The sequence below is a fragment of the Opisthorchis viverrini genome (genome assembly GCF_000715545.1).
Source record: "Opisthorchis viverrini unplaced genomic scaffold opera_v5_91, whole genome shotgun sequence".
Classification (NCBI taxonomy): Eukaryota; Metazoa; Platyhelminthes; class Trematoda; order Opisthorchiida; family Opisthorchiidae; genus Opisthorchis; species Opisthorchis viverrini.
In genome coordinates, this window is record NW_008751746.1 from 236,456 (window position 1) to 262,135 (window position 25,680).

Sequence of the window (25,680 nt, forward strand, 5' to 3'; positions counted from 1 at the left end):
CTGTCAAAACTCCGTATTTTAACCATCAGAAAACACGAATATGTGAAACAGGAACGACGCATCACTCGACTGGATGCCTATATTTCAAGAGGAAATGAAGCTCAGGATGGCTGTGCTTAGAGCGAGAACTGGAAGGTCCGCGGTTCGAAGCCGACCTCAGTCTCTCGACTGCTCCTGTCCGGGTTTGGGCAACGTGGGGGTATCTCCGCCCTCGCGCTTCCTTCGGTTGGCATGGCAGGGCTACGTCGCACCTATCCTGGTTCATCAGCCCGGTTTATGTATGTATGAATGCAGGTTTCGTTTCTCTTGTATTCGGTAAATGGACATACTGGAGGAGTTGGTATTTAAGAACAGATTTGAGAGTGTAGATCACTTATTTCAACCATGACATCAAGTTAAGACATTAAAAGCAAGATGAGACTAATTTTGACGCCTTTTCGGCTTCCTCATTTTTTTGTCCATTATACATTTCGAAACGATTAAAACTCACCAGGTTGACGTGGTGAGTTTTGATCATCTGATATTCCTGTTCGAACTTGATACTCAACTCTGGCACCACGCGGCTGACTAGCTCACACTTGTGCAAGTGAGCTTGAACGGCAAATATGAATTTTGTGATCAGTTTGGCTTGCCGTTCAAATCGGATTGTTGAAGTCTGATGGCCGCCTTCAATGGATCCAGTCAGCACAAGACCAGGGGTATGTTGTTCACCCAGGACGGGTTACATTTATTGTACATTCATCGATTCTCGTTTCATTAGAGGTAAACATCCGTATGTGTAGCCAGCAGCTCCCTAGTTCTCTGATCTGCAGTGAAAATGTTTCCGAAGAGAGTCAACCATGCGATAAAGGACTTTTTATCCTATTCTGGGAGGATGAACTCACTTCGGGGGTTATGTATTTGATCCTACATCACTCCACACAGAGAATTGTGGGAGCATCAGGAAGTTCTCTTAAACAAGATATTCGTATCCATCGACTGGGTTCGTCTTTTGATATAAATATGGAGTTGTGCATAATGTGCATAGTTTTAAATAAGCTTCTGTTAACGCTCCAGAGCAAACCGCCTGTTTTGTCCAGTGGCTTAAGTGTCTTTACGAATCTCCTGATCCAGTCCTTCAAAGCGACCCCATTGAAATATTAGTTTCTATCCTAATACATGCTCATCTCGTAATCTAACACCAGTATCGACCAACGACCACAGCCCACGGTTTCCAAACTCTTGGTGGTGAAGCTTTCAAAATACAGTTCACAACATGATAACGTGAGATATGACTCGATACAGACGAAGAAAGTGTTTTTGGACCTTTCTGCCTCCCAGGCTGCGTCCCGTGCGATTCCCCTTGCACGGGATAATCACAAGTAACCAACCTCACTGGCGACCACTTTCAAACCGAACTAGCAGGGTCTCTGAAATGATGACTATGGCTCACATAGTATGCGGGACCAATCTCGCTGATAGCGTCCTTCTACGATATGATGCTTAGACACGTTTACTTCCGAGGTGTAAGGACCTCGTTCTCAATAAGTTTCATAGGGACCTCAGGTTTTCTCCTTTCTATTTATTACCAAAGTGACTTTTACGTTGTATGACAATCAAATTCTGGCGTATTTCTGCCGATGATGATTCTGTTTCAGCCAGCACACGAAACATACGTTGCACAGGCAACAAACTGTACTACACTTATTTATATTCAAAACAGGAAGCCGAAAGGGTAGCACAGCGAAAGAGGAACTCAATCAAACTCAAGTAACAATGGTAATATTCTGGATTTAAATTTGACTCTTGTGAGCTAGTTCGATACATTTAGAAGCTATTGATGTGTCTTGCGCCCTGACCTTTCGCCTTGCCACTAACGATGTGTTCCCACCGTATGCACTATAGGTTGTACGCTTCATGATCGTTCAACGTAGGTACAGTCAGTACTTGTTTTTCTAGGATATGCACGACCTTTCCAGGGGTGAGCAGCCTCACAGAAATCTAGCGGGGAATGCTTGCCATGGGCTCCCCTAGAGAATGGTCCTTCCAGGGTACCCTAGGGAAGAATGTAACATGCGTAATAAAGTTTACGCAGACAGTCCCGTATGGATACAAAGGAGAATCACAAGCACAGATCATTAAGGAGACTTCCCATCTACATCAGGTGGAATACACTAACCAAGGCATTTCATGAACACCGCTGTCACATCCGCCTGGGAAACGCCGGTTGAGACCACGTTTTGCTTCTTTGAAAAACATCAACCTGGATCTGTGATAGGGAACGTTCCACTGATATCTTCCGGTGAAGAATGAGCCAACTACGTGGAGGTTTGTCAATATCTCTGTTTCCGTTCAAAAGGATTTGTCCCTCGAAGCAGGGTTGCAGCGGGAAAAAACTCCCTACCTCAAAAACTGCCCTCTCGATGAATGTGTTTTCTGTAGGGAGTACTACTTCGGGAGTACATTATGCCAACTGCCTGCCGAATCTCACTTAATTAACGCATGGCACATACTTGTAAAAGGTAGAACTGGAACAAAATAATTTGTCTTCTGTTAAGTAACTACCAGTCCATTACGAAAAAACAGTACGGAAGTCGTGGCGTCAATGACTTTTTTAATAGAAAGGAAATTATTCTGTACAAAAGTAGCAGTGATATCACAAGTGAGGACTAATCGTCATCATTCTCATCCTCAGATAACGAAACACGAGACACCACTCGGCGAGAAGGCTGTGCGAATTTCCCATTTCGGGTTTTCTGTTGTCTGACAGTCTTCGTGACTGAATCCACGATGGGCCCCTTCTGTTTCCGACGTGGTCTTTGTAGACACGGAAGCTCAGTGGGCTCGTCCAACTTTAGTACACTGTCTGACGATTCCGTTTCGCTGTCGCCAATTTTTGCCTTCTTTACCAAGCTGCATACGGCCTTGCGAGCACGTTTACTAGGGAGAGTAACCTGGAAAGAAAAACAGCAGCGCAACGATAGTCGCAGAATGGACCGTGTGGGAATTCAGTCAGAAAGTCCGATGCCATGAGCTCTCATATAAGTCTGTTCACAACACATACGAGTCGAAACATGGTGGAGAAACACCGAAGTGAAGAACACCACCTGGCATCAGTGAGCTTTGGCCAATAGAGGACTGGCTTGGTCGCCAGTTGAATTGGTGCAATATAGAAGTAAACCTACAAACTATGGGGCAATTTACAAAGACTGCGCCTTTCAGAGGGTTGGAAAAACGACGTGCATCTGATTAATACTCGTAAGAGCGAAATTCGTGTTGCAAATTCTCAAAAGTATTCCGGTCTCTAGTGCTAGAAGGACGCCAGTTTTCCACAGAACATTTGTAGCGACACAGCTTGTTTCATTTGTTCGATCAAGTTAGTGGGTATAGTCTTACTTACGGTGCCTGCATCGTTTACGCCAAAGAGGATGTCCGCACCCACCATTCAGACATATTTTTACACGTTTTATAACTGACGTACATTATGAACGCTTGCGCGGCTTTATTTCTACTGGAATTCAACATTAACTTGAACCCTGGATTCGGTACTGCTTTCAAGGCCAATTGAAGCATTGGACAGCCTGCTGGTGGTTTTGCCCTTCATGAGGCTAATTAAGTGAGTTTTAATGAGGCAGGTTTTTTCATCAGTACTCAATAAGGCGCAAGTGATCGATGACGATATATCCTGGGTGCACACTGACTACCCCGTTGATCAGTCACCCTTAGCTGAGTGGTTTAGATTCCAATCCGAAAATTTCAGGTCCGGAACGTTCCAGTGCTTCACCAGACGCACATTCATGACCACGCCGACCGAGTACAATAGCTGTACTGTCCAGCATAAATCGTTTTCTTCTGCAACATGGAAGTGAACACTGAAGTGAAGCTTCCAAATCTCATCGCCTACAAGTGGATTTCCTTCTTGGATCAACGAAAGAAGTATATCTCACAGGCGCATGATTCAAATAAGTACAACTAAAAAACTTTCGATCATTCGCGGGACAAAACTCATACGACCTGAATAGTGTGGCTCAACCAGGCAGTACGAGCGTGAATCGACGGAAAGTAACCCGCCATAAACCGTTGTATTCCACATAGTAAGAGTTACATGGGTCCTAACTACGCAAGATGATCCCATGGTGTTCCACACACACAGCGATCGGTACTACGCAGGACTACCCGGAGAGAGGAAGGCTTACGTCCTCCTGGTTGTCACAAAAATCTATGCAGCATGCTATTGACAGCTAAGCTCGAATTCTCACGGCCTACTGCAATGAATCCTCTGCAATACAGTTTGTTCAACCTAGAGAATGGATGCTGTCGCCAGTGGCAACAGCAGAGAAAAGAAGATAGACGATTAACCCGATTGATTGGTTATTCACAACTCGGACTAACCAAAGCACTACAGGACCAGTTTCCGAGCAGTGAGCCCATCTAAAGACTCTAATTTCACCTTTCTGAGGGAAGCCCCTCAAGAGAAAAGAGCGAAGCTGCTTGACACCCACAGGGTTCGTTTTTGAAACAGCATGGGTGGTGTGAATTTACGCTGCGGCCATTCAGCTTGCTGCGCCTGCGAGCTTGTTTCTCTGCATTCCCCCACAGGCTACTGTTCGTTCGACCAATTCTCTGCACTACCGGCTGGCTGATCGTCTTACTCTTTGCAGGCTTGCTAGTCTGCTCCATCTCACTTTCATACCACAAAGACAATGCTTGTTAGTGCTGTACTTTATTCTGTAGTAAAACTTTTGGCAACGAGAACGGGTAACTGTTACAGATCGGTCCCACGTGAGTGAATGCCGTCGCATGACTTACATGTGTTTACTGTTATTGAGAATTTCCTCCAATAAATAAAAATGAATGAATTGGGACGGCTTAGATCCCCATAATGAATGGTTCGGAAAATAAAAGCGATTAACAGCTAACTACGACCAGTATTTTTCGTATGCACTTGAGTTCCGGAACCACGATGGTTACCACCAATTCAACCGCGCGTCGAGACGAGAAAGCGGTAATATGCCGTATAAGGGATGGTAGAATTTGAGGGACACGATTGGTCCAATAAAAAAACGCAGGTGTAATCCCACCCGGAAATGGTTGACAAAAACGGACGCTTACCTCATCAGGTGGTTCGGTGGAAGGCGATGAAGAGTGGATGGCAGGCGGCTCTGATGGACGGAAGAATTTCGTGATCAACAAATCTGGCTGGTCACCACCCATGAACCGCTTCTGCTGTCGGTTGAGCACAGCCCGAATCATGGACTCCGTTTGCGCGCGACGCCAACCGAAAGTTGATTGGGCATATTTGTAAACAATTCAGTTAAGGAACCTTTGGGGTAATTACTCTATCTCTATTTGTTCGTAGTGTGATATTTGGGTTTTTTTAGGAGATTTAGTCCTGTAAGTAAAGTCAAGCTATGCTGAAAAGCCGAGAAGCACTGTACAGCTCTATCATCCTTATTGGGCATCATCTCACGAAACTCCGAAGAGTCCCGAACCCGCGACCTCCTGGCCAGCAGTTTGAACACTTAACCGTTCGGCCACGAGTGGCTGATCAGCGGTGTGATTAGCTCGCACTTAGACAGGATATAGCGCCACTCATCCTTCAATCACAGGATCCACATCACGTGGTCACACGTGCTGACTGGCTCCTCGAGCAAAGACTTAGATGGAAGTTTCACTCATCGAGTGAAGTTTATTCTTCCACTGAGCTACTCATACATTGTTGGTAGTGTGAGGATGAAACAGTCTACAGTGCTTCTCGGCTTTTCAGCACAGCTTGGCTTCACTCACAGTACGAAATCTCCTCTAGTTCTGTTTGCCTACACCTCAGTTTTGCACTGCCTCGCCGATTGGCGGACCGAAAGTTCGCCTCTTATAGTATACACACACTATATTACAAAAGGGCGTTATCCCTGTAAAGTACTCCTAATGAACCTCACAAATTTCATAACCACATCGATTTCCGTTGCATACATTTCGGAGAACCACCATACTAATTCTTCGCAAATCGGGGCATCCATCAAGTTAATGATGAAAGATAGATAGGATTCGACGCAGCCACCGGAAAGTCAAAATCCAGTTCAAGTTTAGCAAGTTGAGGTAGCAATCATAGTCAAGCGGTTTTCAGCCTAAAGTGACCGAAAGATAGAGTCGAAAAAGATCATTTCCTAGAATCAGCAAGTCTAGTCACTGTCACCTAACCTTTAGTGAACCCAACCAGGTGTTGACTTCAAAATTCGTTCCAAACTGAATTCCAGCCAATTCTTGTGAAGTTTTTGAGTTAGTTAAGAGTTAACGTTCACTGCGTAGCACTCCTTCGTCGACTGTATTGAAGAAAAGTCTGTTGAACACGCCCCTCCTGAACGGATCAAATGCTCTACGTATCTCAGCCCGTAGCTGTAAACTGTTGCTAAAGTGAACTAGGAACTCGACACCCATCGACATCTTCTAATAAGATACCAAAAAATTAACTCATGCCGTTTACACCATGAAAATTAAAATTTACGTCGATTACCTACGAATTATGTTCAACAATCAGGAATGTCAGAAAAACGCCATTGAAAAAGCGCTTTGACTCGTCGGAAACTGTAATCAGGCCAACAAAAGGCCGAACCTGAATCGTTCAAACAGAACGAGATAGCTCCCCGGGTTGAGGCGCAAGATGGTAGATTCATGGTTCGAACTCCATCCTGTCTTTCTTATTCCTCCTATCCAGGGTTTGGTACACCGGTAGTGTATAAATCCACATGCCCCTTCCGGGTGGTACACCAGCTACGCGCCGAAAAGGTGCCACATTGGAGTGATTAATTATATTACTGTGTTCGGTAATCCCAAGAAAACAATAATCAACCCTCCTACGTGGATAAGGGTTGTTTGGTCTTGTAGTTGGATATCTTCCAACCCCCCCCCAGGATCTCACACAACTTTGTAGCTGAAGCTACACGCTATGCTGAACTTTCTACGTGGACTACGGGGGCGAGAGTTAGTGTATACGGTGGTGCTAGCAAAACATTCAACTCCACCATGACATGGAATGGAAAGTTAGGGTAACGAAAAGGATATTTGACCAAAGATTCCACATTTGGTTCACCCCATGACGGGGTTTCGGGCTTACGAAGGACATTCGGACGCAGATAGGCCTCCACAATCCGCGGATCCGGAAAACCTGGAGTCAGAAATAATCAAGAAAGCAAGATTACTGATGACCGGGCTTATAAAGAGATCCTCGAATACCTTTTTCGCGCCATCACAACTAACCTTCAGGTGGACAGAACTTCAACCACTTCTTGCGAACCTGGCTTGTAAGCAGTGACTTTGCATCGCCCTCAGCAGCGACTTTCGAAGCAGCACGATACCAGGCACTGAAAAGAAAATTAGGCTGATAAGCAAAACACGAAGAGACACTGCAAGAGAGTGACTTTGATGATGTGACTTGATGGAAGGCCCCAAGTGATCTAGACACATTGTGTCATCATCAAAACACTGCTCCACAGCCAAACACCCTAACCACTCTATTATCACTTTATTATCATCATCAGAGGCGGCAACATCAGTGTTGACACTGACGCCCCACTGCCGTACAACCATGAAGTTCATCTGATCATACTTAAGCCTGAGTGAAAAGAAGAGAAAAAGAGTGGGTGAGAGGGTGCTGGCCTATGTCAGGCATTTCGGGATGTCTACACCTCCAAGTGCTCAATCAGACAATCTGGAAGCAAACTGACAGCATGAATGCTGGTGATATCGATCGGCCACCATTTCTTCCAATGTCTTCAGCCAAGCGCAAGCATGGTCACGGGGACCCCATCCAACAACATCCAAACTCTTCATAATCTCTTTCACACCCTTCTGCCAAGTCATAAGTTGTCCACCCCGCGGTTTGCACCATTCTGAAGAAGGCACGGAGAACAACACTCGTCACGGTAGACAATGTTTCGGCATGTCTAGTACATGACCGAGCCACCGCGGTTGATGGAGCTGGATGTTTTCCGCGATTCCAGTAGCTGATGTACAATCAAATACCCGTTTTCCAATGACTTCATTCCTAATCTGCTGACGCCACCCAAAACCAGCAACGCTGCTGACTTGAAGACGCCTCATATCATCTGTTCGCAGAGGCCACGTCTCACAAACATACAACAATATAACCACCCCATAGCTCCAGTTAAACGTCCAAAGGTAACCGTGAAGGAAACAACGCACTAGAATTAATGAGCACGAGTCTATGTGAGCTCTAGACACAACTGAAACAGCCAATAAACAGTAGTTTTCTGTGGAACGAGTCAGTATTTTTGTCGACAAGAAGGCGGAATGACGAAAATGATCTAAGTCCACCAGCAGCTTACTACCGGCTTCGCTTTATTCGAAGTTCATCCTCAATCCAACATACTATTTTAGTGTATAAATGAGTGCGTTCTAATCACCATCTGACCGGACATTTTACCTTCAACTTGCGTCCCTGCCAGAAGCAGGTGCGTGAAGTTCATCCTTTGGAAATCAGATAGATTGGAAATTTCATCTCACTGATTCGGTATACGTAATGGACGCGTTGTCAGCACCTGTTTCAAACACACATGAGAATTTGTATCCTGCTAAACAAAAGTTGGCGTCGAACCGTTAGACCCTACAGTTCCAAACTCAAATCAAACAAAGTCGTAGAAAGCACCGAAAATGAGGGAATTCCAAGGGCCAACGAAGCATGGGAAAATCTCAGATCAATAGCGGACCAGTGAGCAAGAAAACAACCGCGATTTCCGTCGGTCACTCGCGATGGAAGTACTACATACCCTCAGCTGAACCATACAAACGCAAGCATGAAAGAAGAAAACGCTCAAAAAACAGCGTATCTCCTACAATTGCGAGGAAAAGCTTGAAACAAATGTCCTGGTCAACACCTAATGAACCCACCTGGGTCACTAATGTCACAACAGCACATAGATCATTAGTGCTAGGGTACAAAAAAAAGCAGCGTAAGAAGCGGTACTCACGTAAATCGTTCCAACGGCTCAACTACTCTGGCGGCGAGGTCGGCGGTTTCAGTTCCTCCAATCAACGTAGTGCATGCGACGTTACCCGCATTTTGGTTGATTTCGCCGAATTCATTAAGAATTTCAACTGCAGTCACGGGACCAACATTATGCACACCCGGTGTGTAATCGCTACCACAGAGTAGGGCCAAGCGTAAAATGTTCACCGTATTGAGTCCTGTCGGAAAATGATGGGATTGAAAGTGCTACAAAGAATGTTCAGAACCGGCAGGATAAAGTTGCCTTTGGATGAAATCGGTTGCCAAGACACCAGTATGAATGTGGGATTAGTTCAAAGAGCTAAAAATCTAATTCAACATACCCACGGTTCGTTGGACGTCATCCAAGGTGTATTGTGAAGGCGCCCGCGGTGCTTTTCTGGTTGTCTTCGGTTTGGTGTCGACAGCGCCACCAGCAAACAAATGACGGCAGACAAGGCGTGCACCGAAGGGCCAGACGTCTGAGTCGTCGCTGGCAACAAGGTCGACGAGTCCGGATTGTTGTAGAGCGACACATTGAGCTTCCGCTTCTTCCGGACTTACTACGAATGGCATCCCGAAAAGCTGGAGCAGGTTCTGTGGGGTACAAGGATATGGTGTGCTAAAGTATGAGCGAATGGCTGAAAAATAGCCGCACGACTTTCCAGGACGAGCAAGTAATTAATGGCCGTGCATTTGAAAAAAAACTGATAAACCGTACGCATCATTCAAGACGACAGACATCAATTTCGATATCCAAAAGGCTCTTAACTAACCACCAATCAGTCTCTCATCTGTTGACAGCACTCCCTGTTGGTACTCAGATGTGGTAATTAGGGCTCGAACATCAAGACGACAGACATCAATTTCGATATCCAAAAGGCTCTTAACTAACCACCAATCAGTCTCTCATCTGTTGACAGCACTCCCTGTTGGTACTCAGATGTGGTAATTAGGGCTCGAACAATGACTCAGAAATCAATACTTTCCAGCAACCGCAAAGCGTACCGATATTATAGTGTCTTTATCCCAGTAAGAGTGGAACTGAGTTCGCAAGCGGCCAGACGAAAGACACAAATGGTCAAGTCATCTATCGATCGCTGAAATTAGGGCGATCGTACAAATCAGAGATGAAGACTCACCTGCGCTTCCTCGACGCAGCGTTGAGTGGTGGTTTGTGCCTGCCGAGTAAGCCGATCAGCCTGATCTCGCAAAACATCATCATCCAGAAGGACTGCATCTTCATCTTCGGTCCATTTGTCGTAAAACACCGAGTGCTGATTCTCCGTTGGGTGCGACGGCTGGGGAGTTTCATCCGTGTCCTCCAACTCATCGTCCTCGTCCTCCACAACGCTGCTCGGTGACTGACTATTAAAAGTTAGGATTTGGGTGGAAGCCTCGTCTACGTCGTTTGATTCGGTGACTTCCACGAACTCGTCATCATCTTCATCCTCCTGAAGACTATTCTGAACCTCTAGAATGTTTTCAAACGTATCACAAGGGGCGTTGGATGTAGTACAATGTCTTGAGACCGCGAAATCATCAGCCATCTCCGGTACTCTTTCAATCGACACCGCAGGTGTGAATACATTTAAGGGGAATTCAGCCACCTGTTTAAAGTTGTCCTCAATGGAACTTGAAGATGAGGATGTTGAGCATGAAATCACACTCCCTGGCGAAATATCCACGGGCTTCGGTAGATCAGAAGGCAACGGTGACTTGGTATGAAGGTCGTTCGGGTCAGTGAAATCCACATGTTCGTAATCCACATGTTTCGTAAGTTTTCCCTCGTGTCGGATAAGTGAAGTTTCGGAGGTCGATAAGTCAAGCTCGTTTAAGGTAGTTATAGGCGATGTAATGTGATTCTTTGCAGAATTTTCAGCTTCGTGGTTGGCGGATGACTCTACCTCTTCTGATGGCGTTGCTGAGCGAACTATGAGGCTGACATGAAAAGTAAGGAGTGTAGTGCTAAGAATAGGTGTTCGACAGACAAACGTTTTTACAAAGATAGAAATATAACAGAGGAGAAATCGACCAGCCCAACATTGAAATATTTAAAAGCCTGAGCCAGTCACGAAAACTGTCTGTCAATCTAGCATAATTAGATGATCATCAAAATTATGAACAGAAACTCAGCAACAAAATCGTTTTGTAGATTTGTATTCATGACTGGCCTAACTGCAGAATGTATCGTAACTCTAAGAAAAGGCACACACATGCATAGCGCAAATGTCCCAGGCAAGCAGTTGGCAAATTTTTTGTAATATGCTGATAACCAGTGGCAGACCGCCATCAGACATACACATATACGCGTATCGAAAAGATCAGTTCCCTCAGTCCAGCTGAGCTAGGGTCAACGAAAGCGAAGTGCAACATATCGGAAGCTGAAGAACTGTGCCAAACGTTCTGAGTGGTCCTCACGCTGGAGTAAGTAGCACTGATAGACAGCAATATAAAAACGGCGATGAATTAGAAGTATATGAAAGAATCCGGTGCTACAGACCCTAAATCGTGATATATCAGAGGAGTTCTAAGTTCCGTTCAACTCATTTTGACACCTACAAACCACACCTCGGGGTATGTTGGTTTCAACTGATATGACTTTGCTAATCGAGGATACAAGAAGAGGCCTAACGAATTTATGGATGTCTGGTCTTTCTAACGTCTCTCATGAGGGGAAACTGAATCCGGTCGGTATTGAAGGCAACTGCATTATTGCATCAACGCCATTGGGTGTGTGATTGAGCGACGTGTCAGCATCAGTAGCCATCGATGTGTCGCGTTTTCAGGTCTCCATCCAGGTCGTGGACCTCATACTCCTATGTTTCCAGCCGTCACATGACTAACCGGGGAGAATCTCGCGAGGCAATGGATCCTATACGAAGTACATATACTTGCCGGTGTAACCAATCGATTACGAATAGCTCGTGTTAAGGGGGGATGTTCTTCGACAACTATCCCACCTGGCTGGATATTACCGATCTGATGATCCACCAGTCCAGAGTGTTACGACCCAGGGATATTAATCAGGGAAAATGCCTCGATTCGATTCTCGTGCGCAAAATTACTGAGTTTTTATTAGTGCACATCCAATCATGCTGGACGCCGTCCCGAAACCTGAAATAGTTGTGTGAATTCGCTCGACCATGACTGGCCCAGCAGCTGAGTGGTTCTTCAGTTGCTTCCGTCCGCCGGTCGTTGTTTGCTGATATGCTGCGACTGTTAAACCGCACTTCAAACTAGAACAAACGGAGCGCACTGACAGGGTGACCTTGGCCTGTGTTTACCTCCCCGCTGCACACTGTGCGACGATTGGCCGGATTCGGACAGCATGAACTGATCATGTTATCTATCCCTTGACATGCTGCTATCACCACAGGTTTCGCATCGCCTCCAACATCTATACTGAGCGGCAATGGCCAACCACTGAGTACCCGTGTATCCTGAGCAAGTGTCAGTGGACTAGGATGGTGTGAGGTGCAAGGTGTGGAATGTGACCTGGGTAATTAGGTCTCATTTAGAATCCAAGGCAACAGTAGACGACAGAAATAAAAAAAAAACCTAAAAGAACTAATCACTGAGGTTCATTTGGCTTCTAATCCCAATAGTGTATTTTTACCGGCTAATCATATTTGGGGAGTTGAATGATAGCCTCGACGTCCACCAAAGATAACTTGTAACCCATAAAGCTCAATCATAGCATAATTAACATGGCCATTATGGTCAATTTAGTCATTCGCGATAAAAAAAAACGGTGGTGAGCCACAGAGCCTCCTTATCGAACCACAAGAAATTTGAAAAATTGAAATTGCTCAGCTGTAGCAACCTTTCGGTGCCTAACTGCCATGCCACCCGAAGGTTGCAAGAGGGCTGGGATACTGCCGGGTCGTCCAAGCCTAGACAGGGTGAGTCGAGAGGCAGAGGTCGGGTTCTAACCACGGACCTTCCAGTCAGTAAATTCGCGCTCTAACCACTTGAGACATCTCGCCCCGAACCACAAGAGTGTAGGTTAGAAGCAACGGACAAGGAAAGAACACACAGAAGCGAAGTATTTCCTGCTGCTCTGTCTCAACAGTACTCAGGTGGCTACATATGGGAGCATTCAGGCCGTCAGTGAGGAGCCTGGAGCCACTTCCTGGAAGGCAAATCGATCCAAAGAACCTTCTCAACAGCCTTAATATTCCCCGGAGAAGTCAAAATCTGTGGAACTAGCGGAGATCCATCGACTACCGAATTGTCTAGAGCAGACCTGACTACAATCCGTGTTTTATAGAGATTAATTAGATCTTGTCAAGATAAAACACGCAAATGGACCACGGAGGATTGACAGTAACTGGCTGAGTAATGACGCACTGAGTTGAATTCGTTGAATAGGACGGCAGGTAAAATTTGTGGACAGTACTCAGCAATTACGGACGCTCAAGATCTTATTGACCCATCTATCCATTCCTTCCTTTAGAGATAGGTTGCAGAAGCTACCTTGGAAAGTATCCGTCAGGAACTTTGTTCTACATGAGTGGATGTGATTATACAACCACGCCGCATTCGAGATGAAGGAGCCAATTGAACTACGCTCGGCCACAGGCCACATAAAGCCTACTTGTGAATAATAAAGCCAACCATATCAGGGAACTATGAAATCCATCTTTCTAACGTCACTCATCAATTCGACGGGTACATTCCGACGGTGGCGTTAGAAAGACTGTTTTCCTGGTCGTTGGCTTGTTCGCTGAGCTGGGCAATTTGATTGCAAACGTTTCATCACCAATCGAGGTGACATCATCAGTGCGTTATTGTGGAGCGTAGTAGTGTGTAGCGGTGGGTTGGTGGTTGTGCGTTGGGTAGTGTTGTGCGTGTGTTAATATACGTGCTGCTAGCAGGGGATGACCTTTGGTCGCGATTAGTTTTTCCTATTGAGATTCCTTACGAAACACTCGAGTGTGTACAGCTATTGAGTCTACGAATGGATGATCAGGTGAATAGCTGAGAAGAGTAAGTCCCAAAAGAAATTAATAGGCTTGAGCTTCGACATACACTTTCCTGCCACCTAAAATGAGTGATATAACAAGCGACTTCTCCTACATAAATGAGTTCCGAAGATTCTACCCAATTCTGTGCATCATCAGTATTATTACCACTATTGTCATTATTCACAGCAACGCTGATCGGAGGTCAGCAACCCCTAATAAGCGAATAGCGCGTCAAACGGACGGAAGCGTCACGTGCGGGCAACGGATCAAACGAAGACGTGCTCTGATTGATCAGAATGCCAGCCAATCTGGGTCGAGCATCTTTAGCTCGATGGTTCTCGCCCCCTCAAGGAGATTCTAGCAGGACCTTGAAGAACATTCTATGATTAACCTATAAATACAGTTGTAATAATCTTCCTTTGTCTCCATAAGAGGCTGCCTGAAGCTACCGTGTCTTTTGGTACACCATAGTGGGCGGAGCAGGAAGTCAAGGACCGACGCACAGTTGTACAGTTGTTCATTAAGTCACAACGAACATTTAGATGAGAACACCAGTGCTTCACCGCCATACAACCATGTCAATTTATTTCAATAAAGCCTCATAATGGAAAGGAGGAAATGGGGCACAGAGGGGAGCTTAGAGATAGCCAACCAAAAGCACTTAATACTCAGTCAGACAACCTGGATACAAACCGACAGGCCACTAACAGCGATTAACTGCCATATCATTCAGTGTTTCCAGCCAAGCACAGCGACGGTCACGTGGACTCACTCAATTCTGTAACACTGAGAGAAGCTGTTGGTCCAAAAACCATGCTTGGTTTGAGCCGTAAATTTTTAATGAACTTATTCACTGCTTAGCAAGCATACCTGAAAGCTGCAGTTCTAACTCATGGCATTCCGTAGCGGAGCCGAGGAGGATTATGACTGTCTATTGCTCGAATCCAACTAGCATGGTTCTAGTACGATACAAATTCGTTTATTCAATTGTTAACAGATGGGTAAAATGTCATTGAAACTAACCAACTTTTCACAGAAAGAGAAAGCCGGGTGAAGTCATCGTTGGCCTTGGAAGTTTAGGATCTAATTATGCCAGGTTGCTCGAAAGAGTTCATTCCATCTCCGAAACGGAACAGTGACAAACATATTGGATGAGTTTTACAACGAGACCTAGACCGGGGTCATATTTCATAAAATTCAGGATCCCGATAGTAAAAATTACTGAAGAGGCTATGGAAGGAGCTTACTGCTAAATCGAATTGGCCGCACCAACGACCATATCGGCCCAAAACTGACAGTGCCGTTGGAAGATCGAGGTCTGCTCTGATTCAGCTAACCATACACACTCAAGTCCTACGTTGAGCAGACAAGGAAATATTTTGGGACGTAAACTGGGCGAGTTCAGACAAACTATAAAAGACAGTCAACCAATAGCCCGTCTTATGAAGTCAGTCCTGAAGTGACCACCCATTGACATTCGGCTGGATCTGTTCAACGGCTTCAAGTTCAGTGACTTGCAACTGACGGAGAATACGTGGGGTGTTCAGTTCTGCGCACAGACTACAGTCCATTCTGTGGCATGCAGTCGAGCTAGTTCGTACTTTAGCTCGACTTAATACAAAACCTGTGGTACTGAGTTCGGAAATCGTTATAGACGGCCTTCCTTCAGTCCAGTATACGTATCTGCTACAGCGAGCACACCAAAGAGAACAATCAACATAATCCATCTAACTTTGAACATGGATGCATGGAGACAGCCAAATCACCTGATTTCACATTACTCTAAGGGGATGCTGCTTCTCCTTTCTTAATAGAATTCTTGATGTGACAAAAAGCACGAAATGGACCAGAAGAATGAACTGAGTTCAGTCAGCTTCACACTGTGATGTTCCCGAAATGCCAACCCCTAGGGTTTCAACAATTTCTACCGTACAATACAACCAGAAAAACCATGTTGTCAAGACGTAAAAGCTGGGAATGGAAACAAGAGCTTTCACGCAGCGGAGACAACTTGAAACATCCAACAATCGGCGAACACAAATGTTTTGCACAACAAGGAAGAGGCAAGACGCATCGAACATTTTAGTCCAAATAGAATGTTGTATTTTGACAGAAGTCGTGTATGAAAAAGGACTGTAGAGTTTCTCATGTACGACATCAACGAGAAAGAACCTCCGGAGAGAAAACACCATGATAAGGAAGTTATTTACTTTCCCTAAGAGGGTGGTCTTCCACGGGAAACATTTGACATTGAATTGCAGGTGCCACAACATACCTCTCCAGAGAAAAAGCGGAATCCGAAAAACTCGCGACTCGTTTTGACTTAACTGGCGAGTTTTTTATCAGGATCGCGTGACCCGTGTCGCGGGACTGGATTTTCAAAGCCACCGTCGAGTCTTCCACACCTCCGGATCGAAAATGTTCCAAACGAGACCGCAAAGTCTCCATGAAAGTGGAGTTATTGAACATGGTGACTTGTTTCACTGCTTCTTCCCTGGACAGTTGCAGCGACAACTCTTCTTGACGTTCAGCCAGACGGCGTCGAAGTAGAAGGCGATTCACTTGATTCAGAGAGAACATTTCAGTGCACTGGGACTGCGCGACAGCAAAGAGCGAAACGGGGATGACTTCAAAAATCCATAACAAATGACCTTGAACTGTGAGTTGATCACGATATATACAATGAGTATTCAGTAACGCCTCGTCTCACTCCAGCTTGAACATGCGGGAATATACTAAATTTTGACATTCTTGCGAGTTTTTGCTTCGAATATACACATCTAGCCCGCGAATCATCAGGTAGGAGGAAAAGCCAGTGAACTGAACTTGAAAGCTGTCGGTGTCTACTGTATCTGCTAGAAGGCACGTGCTCAACGCTGTCTAGAATACCTTCACTAGGTTTCACTTGTTCTATTTATGTACTGATGCAGGTGATGTTCATCAAACCTGTAGGAATTAAAACTTCGATTCTAGTTAGAGCTGTCCTCTCCTCCTCAGGAGAAGCTACTTCATGGGTCCGAGCGAAATAGACTTCGTCTGCGAGGTGTTCCGAAAAAAAACTTGGAAAAATCTGGTTCTATAGCGACCCCGTCACACACACACACACTTGATTGTTCAGCCCAAAGTTGCTCACTGTATCACGAGACTTGTTTCTTTTTCATACTCACAACCACGTCACATTAACGTGACCCATCAGACGTCTATTGCCTGCATCGTCTAGTGAGCGTACCAACCACTCACGTGCTGACGCGCCCACGTACGCGCAAACGGACCTACATATAGGGAAACCGAACACAGTTAGCACACAGAGACTCGCGCGCGCGCGCGCGCAGGGAGCAAGGAGTCAGCCAAACACTCCAAGTCCACGGACAATTATGGAGGAAACACGTTCCCGCTGTCCGGACTTTTACCAAGGGACTCTCACATACGATAAGTTCCCTGTTGGCTTGCTCCACATTCTATATTGCTGTTTATTTTATACATGCTACAAATCGCTCCTGTAAGCAACTGTCAATCACAGTTAAAAACTTTTATTATTAGTGCAACACCTTCTGATTTGTATTATGGCTAACATCACCTGTGCATTAATAGTTTTCAGAAAAAATCTATTTTACTACAGTTGTTGGTATGTTGTTCATCAATACCGAAGACTTGATATTCGTGCAATTTTTTCTCAAAAATCTTGGTGGAGCATGAAATTCATGCACTTGGACTGAGAAATCGTCTTTTGGAAACATTCTGGCAAACTCATGCCATGCTTACATCAAATCAAAAACTAGTGCCCATTAGCGAATCCACCGTATCTGTAAATATCAAATAAGCATCTGGATAACTTGACATCGAATAGCAAGATCCACAAAACGATGCATCGCGCGAACAACACGAGACTTGACCCAATTTGTGAGAAGTTGACATCCCAGAACGCCTCGTTACTTGACCTGACATATGTCAGTTTAGTTGGGAGTCAGTTAGGATTCAGAGTTATTCAGCAATATTATTTACACATTCAATACAGTTCGGTTAAATCAGTTCCACGGGCCGATGCTCCCGTCAGCTACAGCTCTTCAATGGTCTTGCGCGTTGTCAGCACATGAAAATTATGCTCGTCAGATTTCGGAAACACAATAGCTAGTGGACACGTCTGTCAGCTATGGCCACCAAAAATAGTCCACAGCTGATGTCTGAAGGCAAAGTGCCAATTCACCCTCGTTATTCACTGAGACCGTCGGAAAATATCGAAATATGACTGACGTACAAGTGTGCATTCTCTGCTCAAAGCAGACGACCGCACAGCCCACAAGAAGTGAATTTTAGTGCAATGACATTCACTCAGTCGTCCCACAATGCACACACCCTATCATCAAAAGATGTCTTCAACATTGTCCATGACCAATTCGCCAACTGTATATAGACAAGTTAAGAAAGATTTTGAGAAAGCCAATAATTAGGAAAGATCGCGAGTTCACGAGTGACTAGCACAACCGTAAAAAGTTATCCTGCTTCAAGCGCGAACTGGTCCTTATATAAACCACTATCGCGAAATTATACCGAGTTTGCCAGAACAACTGGCCGGACCCCTGTTAGCACAAACACTCACCTGTTGGTTGTCCTGTGTTAGACCTGAACGGAACTGAGAATCAAGCTGTTCACGGGCCAGTTGGACGACACGTAGTTGCGCTTGCAGAGGAAGTGCACAAAACGATGGTGAATGCAAATCAAGTTGGTCAGAATTCACGTGCAATTTGACGCCGTCCTGGGGAGGTCAAACAAAAGCAAGCACCATTTATTTGCTTCGGTTATGGTATCACCTAGGTTTATGGCTGCCCGCATTCACTTCTTTTTTACATGTTTTTCAGCATCGTAACAGCCTATCACTTCATAAACAACGAAAGTAATCAATAAAGGAGCCTATGTCAGAAGTACCTTAAATTTCTTGACAGCAACCCACACCCATCTGATGGGTGAAAATGTTCGCATAACTGAAGCTTTTCTGGCTCCGAATACAGCTCTGCCTTCAACATTCGTTTCAAACCAAGCTCATGGATTGGCACTTGTCCCCGTGACGATCGATGACCCTGCAGAAATCAGATGACTATCAAAATAAGTCAAAAACTGCGACAAATAGCCTCACTTGCACACCGATTCGGTTTCGACGGGAGGCTCAACTGAACTCACCAGACTATCCGACAGCGAGCTGTCGAGTTTACAGCGACCTTACAAGTAGCGTGTAACGTTCGGAAAGTCAGACCAAACCCGAATTATCCTTCGTACTATTTCACGTCCAATAATATCGCCAAACCAATAACTAACATTCTTCATACACACTTCACCGTACAATTAGTGCTTCTTGAGATTTGTCACTCGTCTGGAGAATTCACACGACATTCCTCGTCACTGACGGTCCCAATGGGACGCTTGTCCAGGTTACTTTAGGAGAGAATCACTGTACACAGGCCATGCGTGCACTACACCAATTTCACGCTACAAAGAGCATGTCAAGTGTACAAGGAATGTGAGGCCAAGCTGTTTTCAAGTGTTTGTGATCTGAGAGACAAACTGAGCGCCGACGACAGTCGAGAGAGTGTGCCATACTACACCACTGCATAACCAGATGCTTTCATCTCACTCACAGGGTCAGAAGCGCTTCCAGCCTATCAATCCCGAACAAGAGAATCACGGTTGTCTCGTCCAAAAACGACGAAAAGGCTATAAAACTAGCAACAATTATGCCCAATAAACCTACCAAATAGTCTCGTGCAAGCTCATCGTACTCCAATCCGGCACGTTCATGAAGTAATCCTTGAGCATCCAGCTGGTCGCTGAGAGGAGGGTTAGAAAAACATAAGAATAAGAAAGGCCCGGCCGCCAAAGATTCCTAGCTTAACTCGATGAGTGTAAAAAAAATACTTGATAGGCTCAAAAACTAGGACGCAAATAACAGCGGTAGCACCTCTGACGGATGACCTCGTTGTGCCTTTATGGAGTAGCCAAACCATAGTTGGTCTCCACCTAACACCCGACCCCCACCTGTGATTCCAAATAACTGTTGACAAGATTTGCTAACCTAGCACCGGAGAATCAGTAGAACGGCGAGCGAAAAGCAAATGCTATATACAGCGAGGACATCAGTGTCGTACAGGTGCTGGAAGGTAGATCCTTGTATAGTTTTGTGCATTTTACGGAGAAATAGAAGCAATCGGTATGGTAAGCAAGGAGTGAAAAGGGACAATTGATGGACTGAAGCGTATCTGGTAGAATTTGCTTAGGTATAGCAACAAAAGTGAATGAAATGTCCACAAAATGGGCTGAGCGGAACCGTACTGATCTAAGACCGACACTTCCAAGAGCCAGGGAACGACATAACGATATCTGAGACAAACGACTAAGGTTTACCATACTGCAATTTAAAAACATTGCAACCTGCGGTGATCGCCCCTGTCTACTGCGCTGAAGAAGGCTGGGTCACCGTAGTCCCAAACGATTGACAAACGGGTCACATCATGCTAAGTGACGCGGCCAACCTTATTCTAAGAAAGTGTCTTGAAAAGTTAATTTGATCTTCAATTTTGATTTAAGATGCTAAAAAGAACGGCACACCAACCTACTATTAATTACTGTTAGCTAATATTTGGCATGAAGAAGCCGATAGTTGCGAAGAACACTCGCTTGATAATTACTATTGTATTAATGGGAAACTCAGCTGGATTCCCTGTTTTGGGGTACATTTCAACGAAGGCCAAATAACGTTTTAGCTGACACGATATTCGGGATATCCCAGTATATTTTCATGACATAACGCACTAGTTGTAAGATTGTTGAAAATACTCCGATTGCGCACTAATCGTTAGAGGATAGTATTTTTACCCTCCTCCCATCAGTGACAGAAGGTAAGTGCAGACTCATAGCATACACAGTCACTCAAAATCATACTAAGCAATTCCTCGAGAGATTCTCCTAGGCTATCCCGAATGCGATCTGATGTGGAACTCTTCCTTCCAGAGCGAGGCCTCAAAGAGAGGTCAAAATCCTCTTTAACCGTAGCCCCCTCAGACAAATGCTCCTATCCGTTAGCTGTTGTTAACCCGATAACACAGAACAATTCTGAAAAAGAAATGCGCCTCACTAACCTGGATGGCTCGTTTGGGACGCCGAATAGTGCCTCATCTTCCTTGGCTTGTTGTGCTTCTGGATGATGTCCCAGACGCTGTAATAACTCCACCTCGGCTGCACGCATATCGTGGACGGAAAAGCAGTTGGTAATTGAATGATGCCTTTTATATAGATAGTATACGGAAAAAAATAGTCTAGCTGGGGTAACCCTTCCATGCATAGTGGACGGGTGAGCAAAAATGGCATGATGGCTAAGAATGAAAGTCACAGATTGGCAACATACGCATCTGTTGACAAGGAATGTAAATTGGTTTTGATTTGGTAGTTTGAATTTAGTACATAACGTATAATCAGTTCCGCAAATGTTTCAGGTCGATGGCCGATTTTTTCCAGCTTAACGATCACCGATACAGCCCTGTCTTTGATCGCCTTCGGTTGTTAAATGGAGTTCATCGGCAGAACTGACAGCGATATACGATAAACCGCCGCACCGATTGCCAGAAATAATTGGATGTCCATGTTCCAACCTCCGCCGGGATTTAAAAGGTCGCGTTCCGTGGGCACAAGTGCTAAACAAAATCAATTTACCACGAGACTGAATTAATCGAACTGCAGATGGCGCACCGCTCGAAACGGCACACAAGAACATAGCAGGAGTACAATGTATAGAATGTATCACACCGGGTGGGTGGGTCGAGATGGCTTAAGTGGCTAGAGCGTGAATTTACTGACTGGAAGATCCGTGGTTCGAACCCGACCTCTGCCCCTCGATTTCAACTGGCTAGGTTTGGGCGATCTGGCAGTATCCCAACGCTCGTGCTTCCTTCTGGTGCCATGGCAGTTAGGCACCGGAAGAGTGTTACAGCTGAACGACTAGGAGCAGCACCAACGATGTTTCTTTTTTTCAGCAGAACCGAACATTATCCAGCAGCTTACACAGTTCAGCTAATATGCGAATACTCAGTGTGAGTTGCCCCCTTGCTTTCGGAATCGGCCCAGTTTGTTGTCTGAGCGTCTTTCTCAGTTGAAGAGAAGTGCTCGGCCGGTTAGACCGGCCGGATGAGAATAGTTGGTACCCAACGAGTTACCTGGTTGATTACCGAAACTAAAATAAGATGGTTCAGTCGGGTCTCCATTTGGTACCATCCTACCCTGCTAATCGGTACTTTCTCCGGGGTTCTGATCGTAAGAAAGCGAAGAATTGTAAAATAATAGCCACAACTGCAGTGAAATGAGTAATATACAGTTAGTATACATATTGGTATGTATAACTGGTTTATCATCAGTAAGATATCAGATGTCAGAAGACGGCTCGACGTGAGTGGCACTCCAAAACCGCGGTAGTTTCTCCACCACTCGGTCATGTAAATAGGTCCCCTTGACCACGTATCGCGAGGAACATCACCCTCAAAATGGCTGCAGTCAACGAGGTTTACTAATAAAAATCCCGAAATAAACTATCTATGCGCCCCGTTGGTATTGATCTAATCTGCTTTGACCTTGGAAGTTCCAGTCGTTTAGTTATAGCCATTGTGTCAATTGGCTTCGAAAATGGTCCGAATTTTTCAGAAAGCCGTATTGGTCGTCCACGTCGCTGCGAAGCATAAGTGCTTAGTGAGACCAAATGAGCACCATGTCTGAAATACTGCCAGGCCACTCCAGCAATCGCACAGGTTGTAACCAACGGCTTGTCCAGCCGCCAACAAACTCCATAAGTGACCAGAGAACATTGCAGAAGATACTCTGCATTTGATTGATGCAGTCACGTTGATCAAATCACGCTCACATCCTATTTTTGTGACCACTCCACAGTCTTTTCTCCGACCGTTTTTGCTATACGGCAACATACGTGACCTGTCATTTCGGCTTTTTAAGTGCAATTGAGAAAAAAATTGAGAACGGATGAACAACGGCTATTTTTCACGAAACAGTAAGAATTGTGAACTGGAAATGAATGATTGTAGTGTCCAATTAGTCAAGAAAACACAAAGATTACCCGTTTTGTTCGATTTTTCTGGAGAACTAATAGAACCGTAAACCGCGGACTGAGCCACACGCTTCAACAGTCGACGTATGATACGCTGTCGCGCTTCATTAGCCCGGTCAGACAGATTGTGACGAAGACGCCGACGAACCGCCTGAGAAAGCGGAAAATGAACAAGTACGGCTATTGTGAGAGGGAAGTGCGTGAAACGTTTCCGGAAACAAGTTGATGACGAATACTGCGGTAAGTATACTGATTAATTGTAAAAACCATATCCCAAACATTAAGCTGTTGGAGACCAGCGTCCAGTACTGTTGTAACTGTGGTAGATAGGTAGTTTAGGAGATTGATTATCCTAACAACTGCCATGATGTCCTCCCTGGAAAGTAGAGGAATTTGGTCGTATCATAGGGACAAATTGCCTGACATTTGCCGGCGTTGTCCAAATCAAAACACCATGTTAGAGAAATCTTTATGGGAGGAATCGCTGGACAGGAGCAGTATGCTTTGCTATCGTAAAACTCTCGAAAAGGCACTGGTAGAACCAAAATATATGATATAAAAACACTATCGGATTTGAATTCTAAGAGTAAAGTGTCGAATGTATCTGTTGCTTCGAGGAACTCCATATCATAAGAGCTCGGATTGGTTGGAGAAAACAGATTCAGGAGTCAACAAGCAGATTCCTCTCTTAGTGATAATTGCTAATATACAACTACATATTCCAGGTGGGTACCTAAATTTATCCACATGCTGGAAACAGAATCATACTTTGCGGTGTTTTATAGGATCGTTGAAAGCAGAACACATGATTTCAATGGTGGAACCATAAGACCAAGGGAAAACTCACTCACCCGAGAACTAAGGCCGACTGGAACGGAAAGTGTGAGAAGCTCAGTCTTGTGCTACCGCATTCGCAGTGCACCAATCCATGGGGTGAATGTGTCTATCTTTTTCAATTTAACGCTTTGTGTGATACCGAAATGCACATACCAAGCCATTTACCAATACGCCAGGCTGTCCTGACCGGCTCTTGGGTGCAAAATGGGACCACGTTACATTGCCCTCGGTGTCCAAAGTTGTTACAGCAAGACCAGTACTTTGTGTAAACACCAATCAAATTGTTACCGTTCATAACCACTAACAAGGTGGTAGGCTAACGCCTGTATGACTCGGTTGTCAGTGGAACAGGATGTGCAAAGTTGACAATAAATCAAGGATTGGCAGGCACACACGTGCTTAACCACAGGACAGGAATACGATGCGCCACTTTTACAAGGACAGAAAAGAGGTGCGTTCGACTGTCGTCAGTTCACCTGTGGATCAGGAAACGCGGATCGAGATGGGCCAGTTTTGAGTTGACAATAGGGTAACAAACTAGGTCTCCCACACAGTTGTTACCCCTAAGGAGGATCATCGTGGTGGACGTTTTTTAAGCCTGTTTGAGAGTTCAGTATACACTACAAACGTCCCACAGTGACGATTTCTAGAGGCGGTTGACGCTTCGAGTAGCGGACACAAACCGCATGCCCCACTGAAAAACGGAAAATGAAGCTCTCCGCGAGAGCACGAGAAATAAATGTGGACTGATATGGAGTCGAAGGAACAGGTTACTCTAACAATGTACGTCTGGTCTGGAAAGCTTCCGTGTTTTCCCTAAGTCAACTGTAAGCGCTAACCAAACGTTGCACTGTGAGCCCCTGTGAAGGATCGCAACAGCAGACTGGTCCGTAGGGAAAAACCACAAGGCGTGCACCAAAACTGCAAAGGATGCGCGCAAAGGGCCCAAATATGCCTCCGGTGAGCCAAAAAAATAATCGGTAAAACGCCTTACCCATTTCCAAGATAGAAAAGCTCTTGAGTCCTTGGGCTGAACACTTTCAAGAACAATTTAACTAACCACCTGCAGTTCGTCAGTCAAATTTCCGACTCAGTGCAATCCTGGACAATGAACTTGAGACCCGCGACGGCTTCGGAAATAAGCAAATGCCTTTTGTTACTCACGCGAAACCAAGCTGCTGTTCATGACTAAGTACAACCAGTTATGTTTAAACATGAGGTCGAAACCCTCGGTCGGTGTTTGTCTAATTCATCTGCCTCTACCTGGACAAAACAGATCGTCCAAACTAAATAAAGGTGAGTCAACAGTGGTGCCGATTTTTAGAGAGGGTTCTCGCAGTGTGAAACAACCACACAGGAATTAACTTGACCCAGTTTTAACCAGACTATTCACGTGAAGACGGGACCCGATGACGGAAAGCAGGATTTTGACCAGGAAGGATCTGTGTGGACCACATATTCACGCCCCGTCAGGTGTAAGATCAACGACGGGCGTATGGGCGCATTACGATCCTGGTGACCAATTAGCCCTTTCCAAAACGCTTGTGCAAGACAGCATGCTTCAGAATTTCTCCATTTCTATTCACATGCTTGTGGGCGCTTGAAGGTTTTCGGGGAACTCTCCAAAGTTTCCTTACAGGGAGTGGTGTCCTACAAATGCCGTCCACTCTTTCTATTTTTGTTTAATTTCGTCATTAGTGGGTTACTGAGGTGAACAATGGAAGGTCCTCAAAAACCCAGCGTTTCGATCTGTCCGAGCGGGAACCTTATCAACCCGTAATATCCAGACGACATTG

The 25,680-nt window shown here is 45.2% G+C and overlaps 1 protein-coding gene across 1 annotated transcript in view; it reads right to left on the reverse strand.

Moving 5' to 3' along the window:
- Window positions 1-2,579: 2,579 nt before the first annotated feature.
- The window catches only part of T265_13666 (hypothetical protein), a gene marked incomplete at both ends in the record, with an annotated part of 25,658 nt that continues 2,557 nt past the window's right edge, over window positions 2,580-25,680 (reverse strand). The window contains 13 exons of the mRNA XM_009169947.1: window positions 2,580-2,933; window positions 5,092-5,235; window positions 6,948-7,141; window positions 7,234-7,337; window positions 8,964-9,180; window positions 9,325-9,577; window positions 10,123-10,948; window positions 16,226-16,545; window positions 18,548-18,703; window positions 18,874-18,958; window positions 19,581-19,769; window positions 21,078-21,174; window positions 23,057-23,198. Of these exons, the coding sequence (XP_009168211.1) occupies window positions 2,649-2,933; window positions 5,092-5,235; window positions 6,948-7,141; window positions 7,234-7,337; window positions 8,964-9,180; window positions 9,325-9,577; window positions 10,123-10,948; window positions 16,226-16,545; window positions 18,548-18,703; window positions 18,874-18,958; window positions 19,581-19,769; window positions 21,078-21,174; window positions 23,057-23,198 (3,012 nt within the window). The remainder of the gene's footprint in view (window positions 2,934-5,091; window positions 5,236-6,947; window positions 7,142-7,233; window positions 7,338-8,963; window positions 9,181-9,324; window positions 9,578-10,122; window positions 10,949-16,225; window positions 16,546-18,547; window positions 18,704-18,873; window positions 18,959-19,580; window positions 19,770-21,077; window positions 21,175-23,056; window positions 23,199-25,680) is intronic.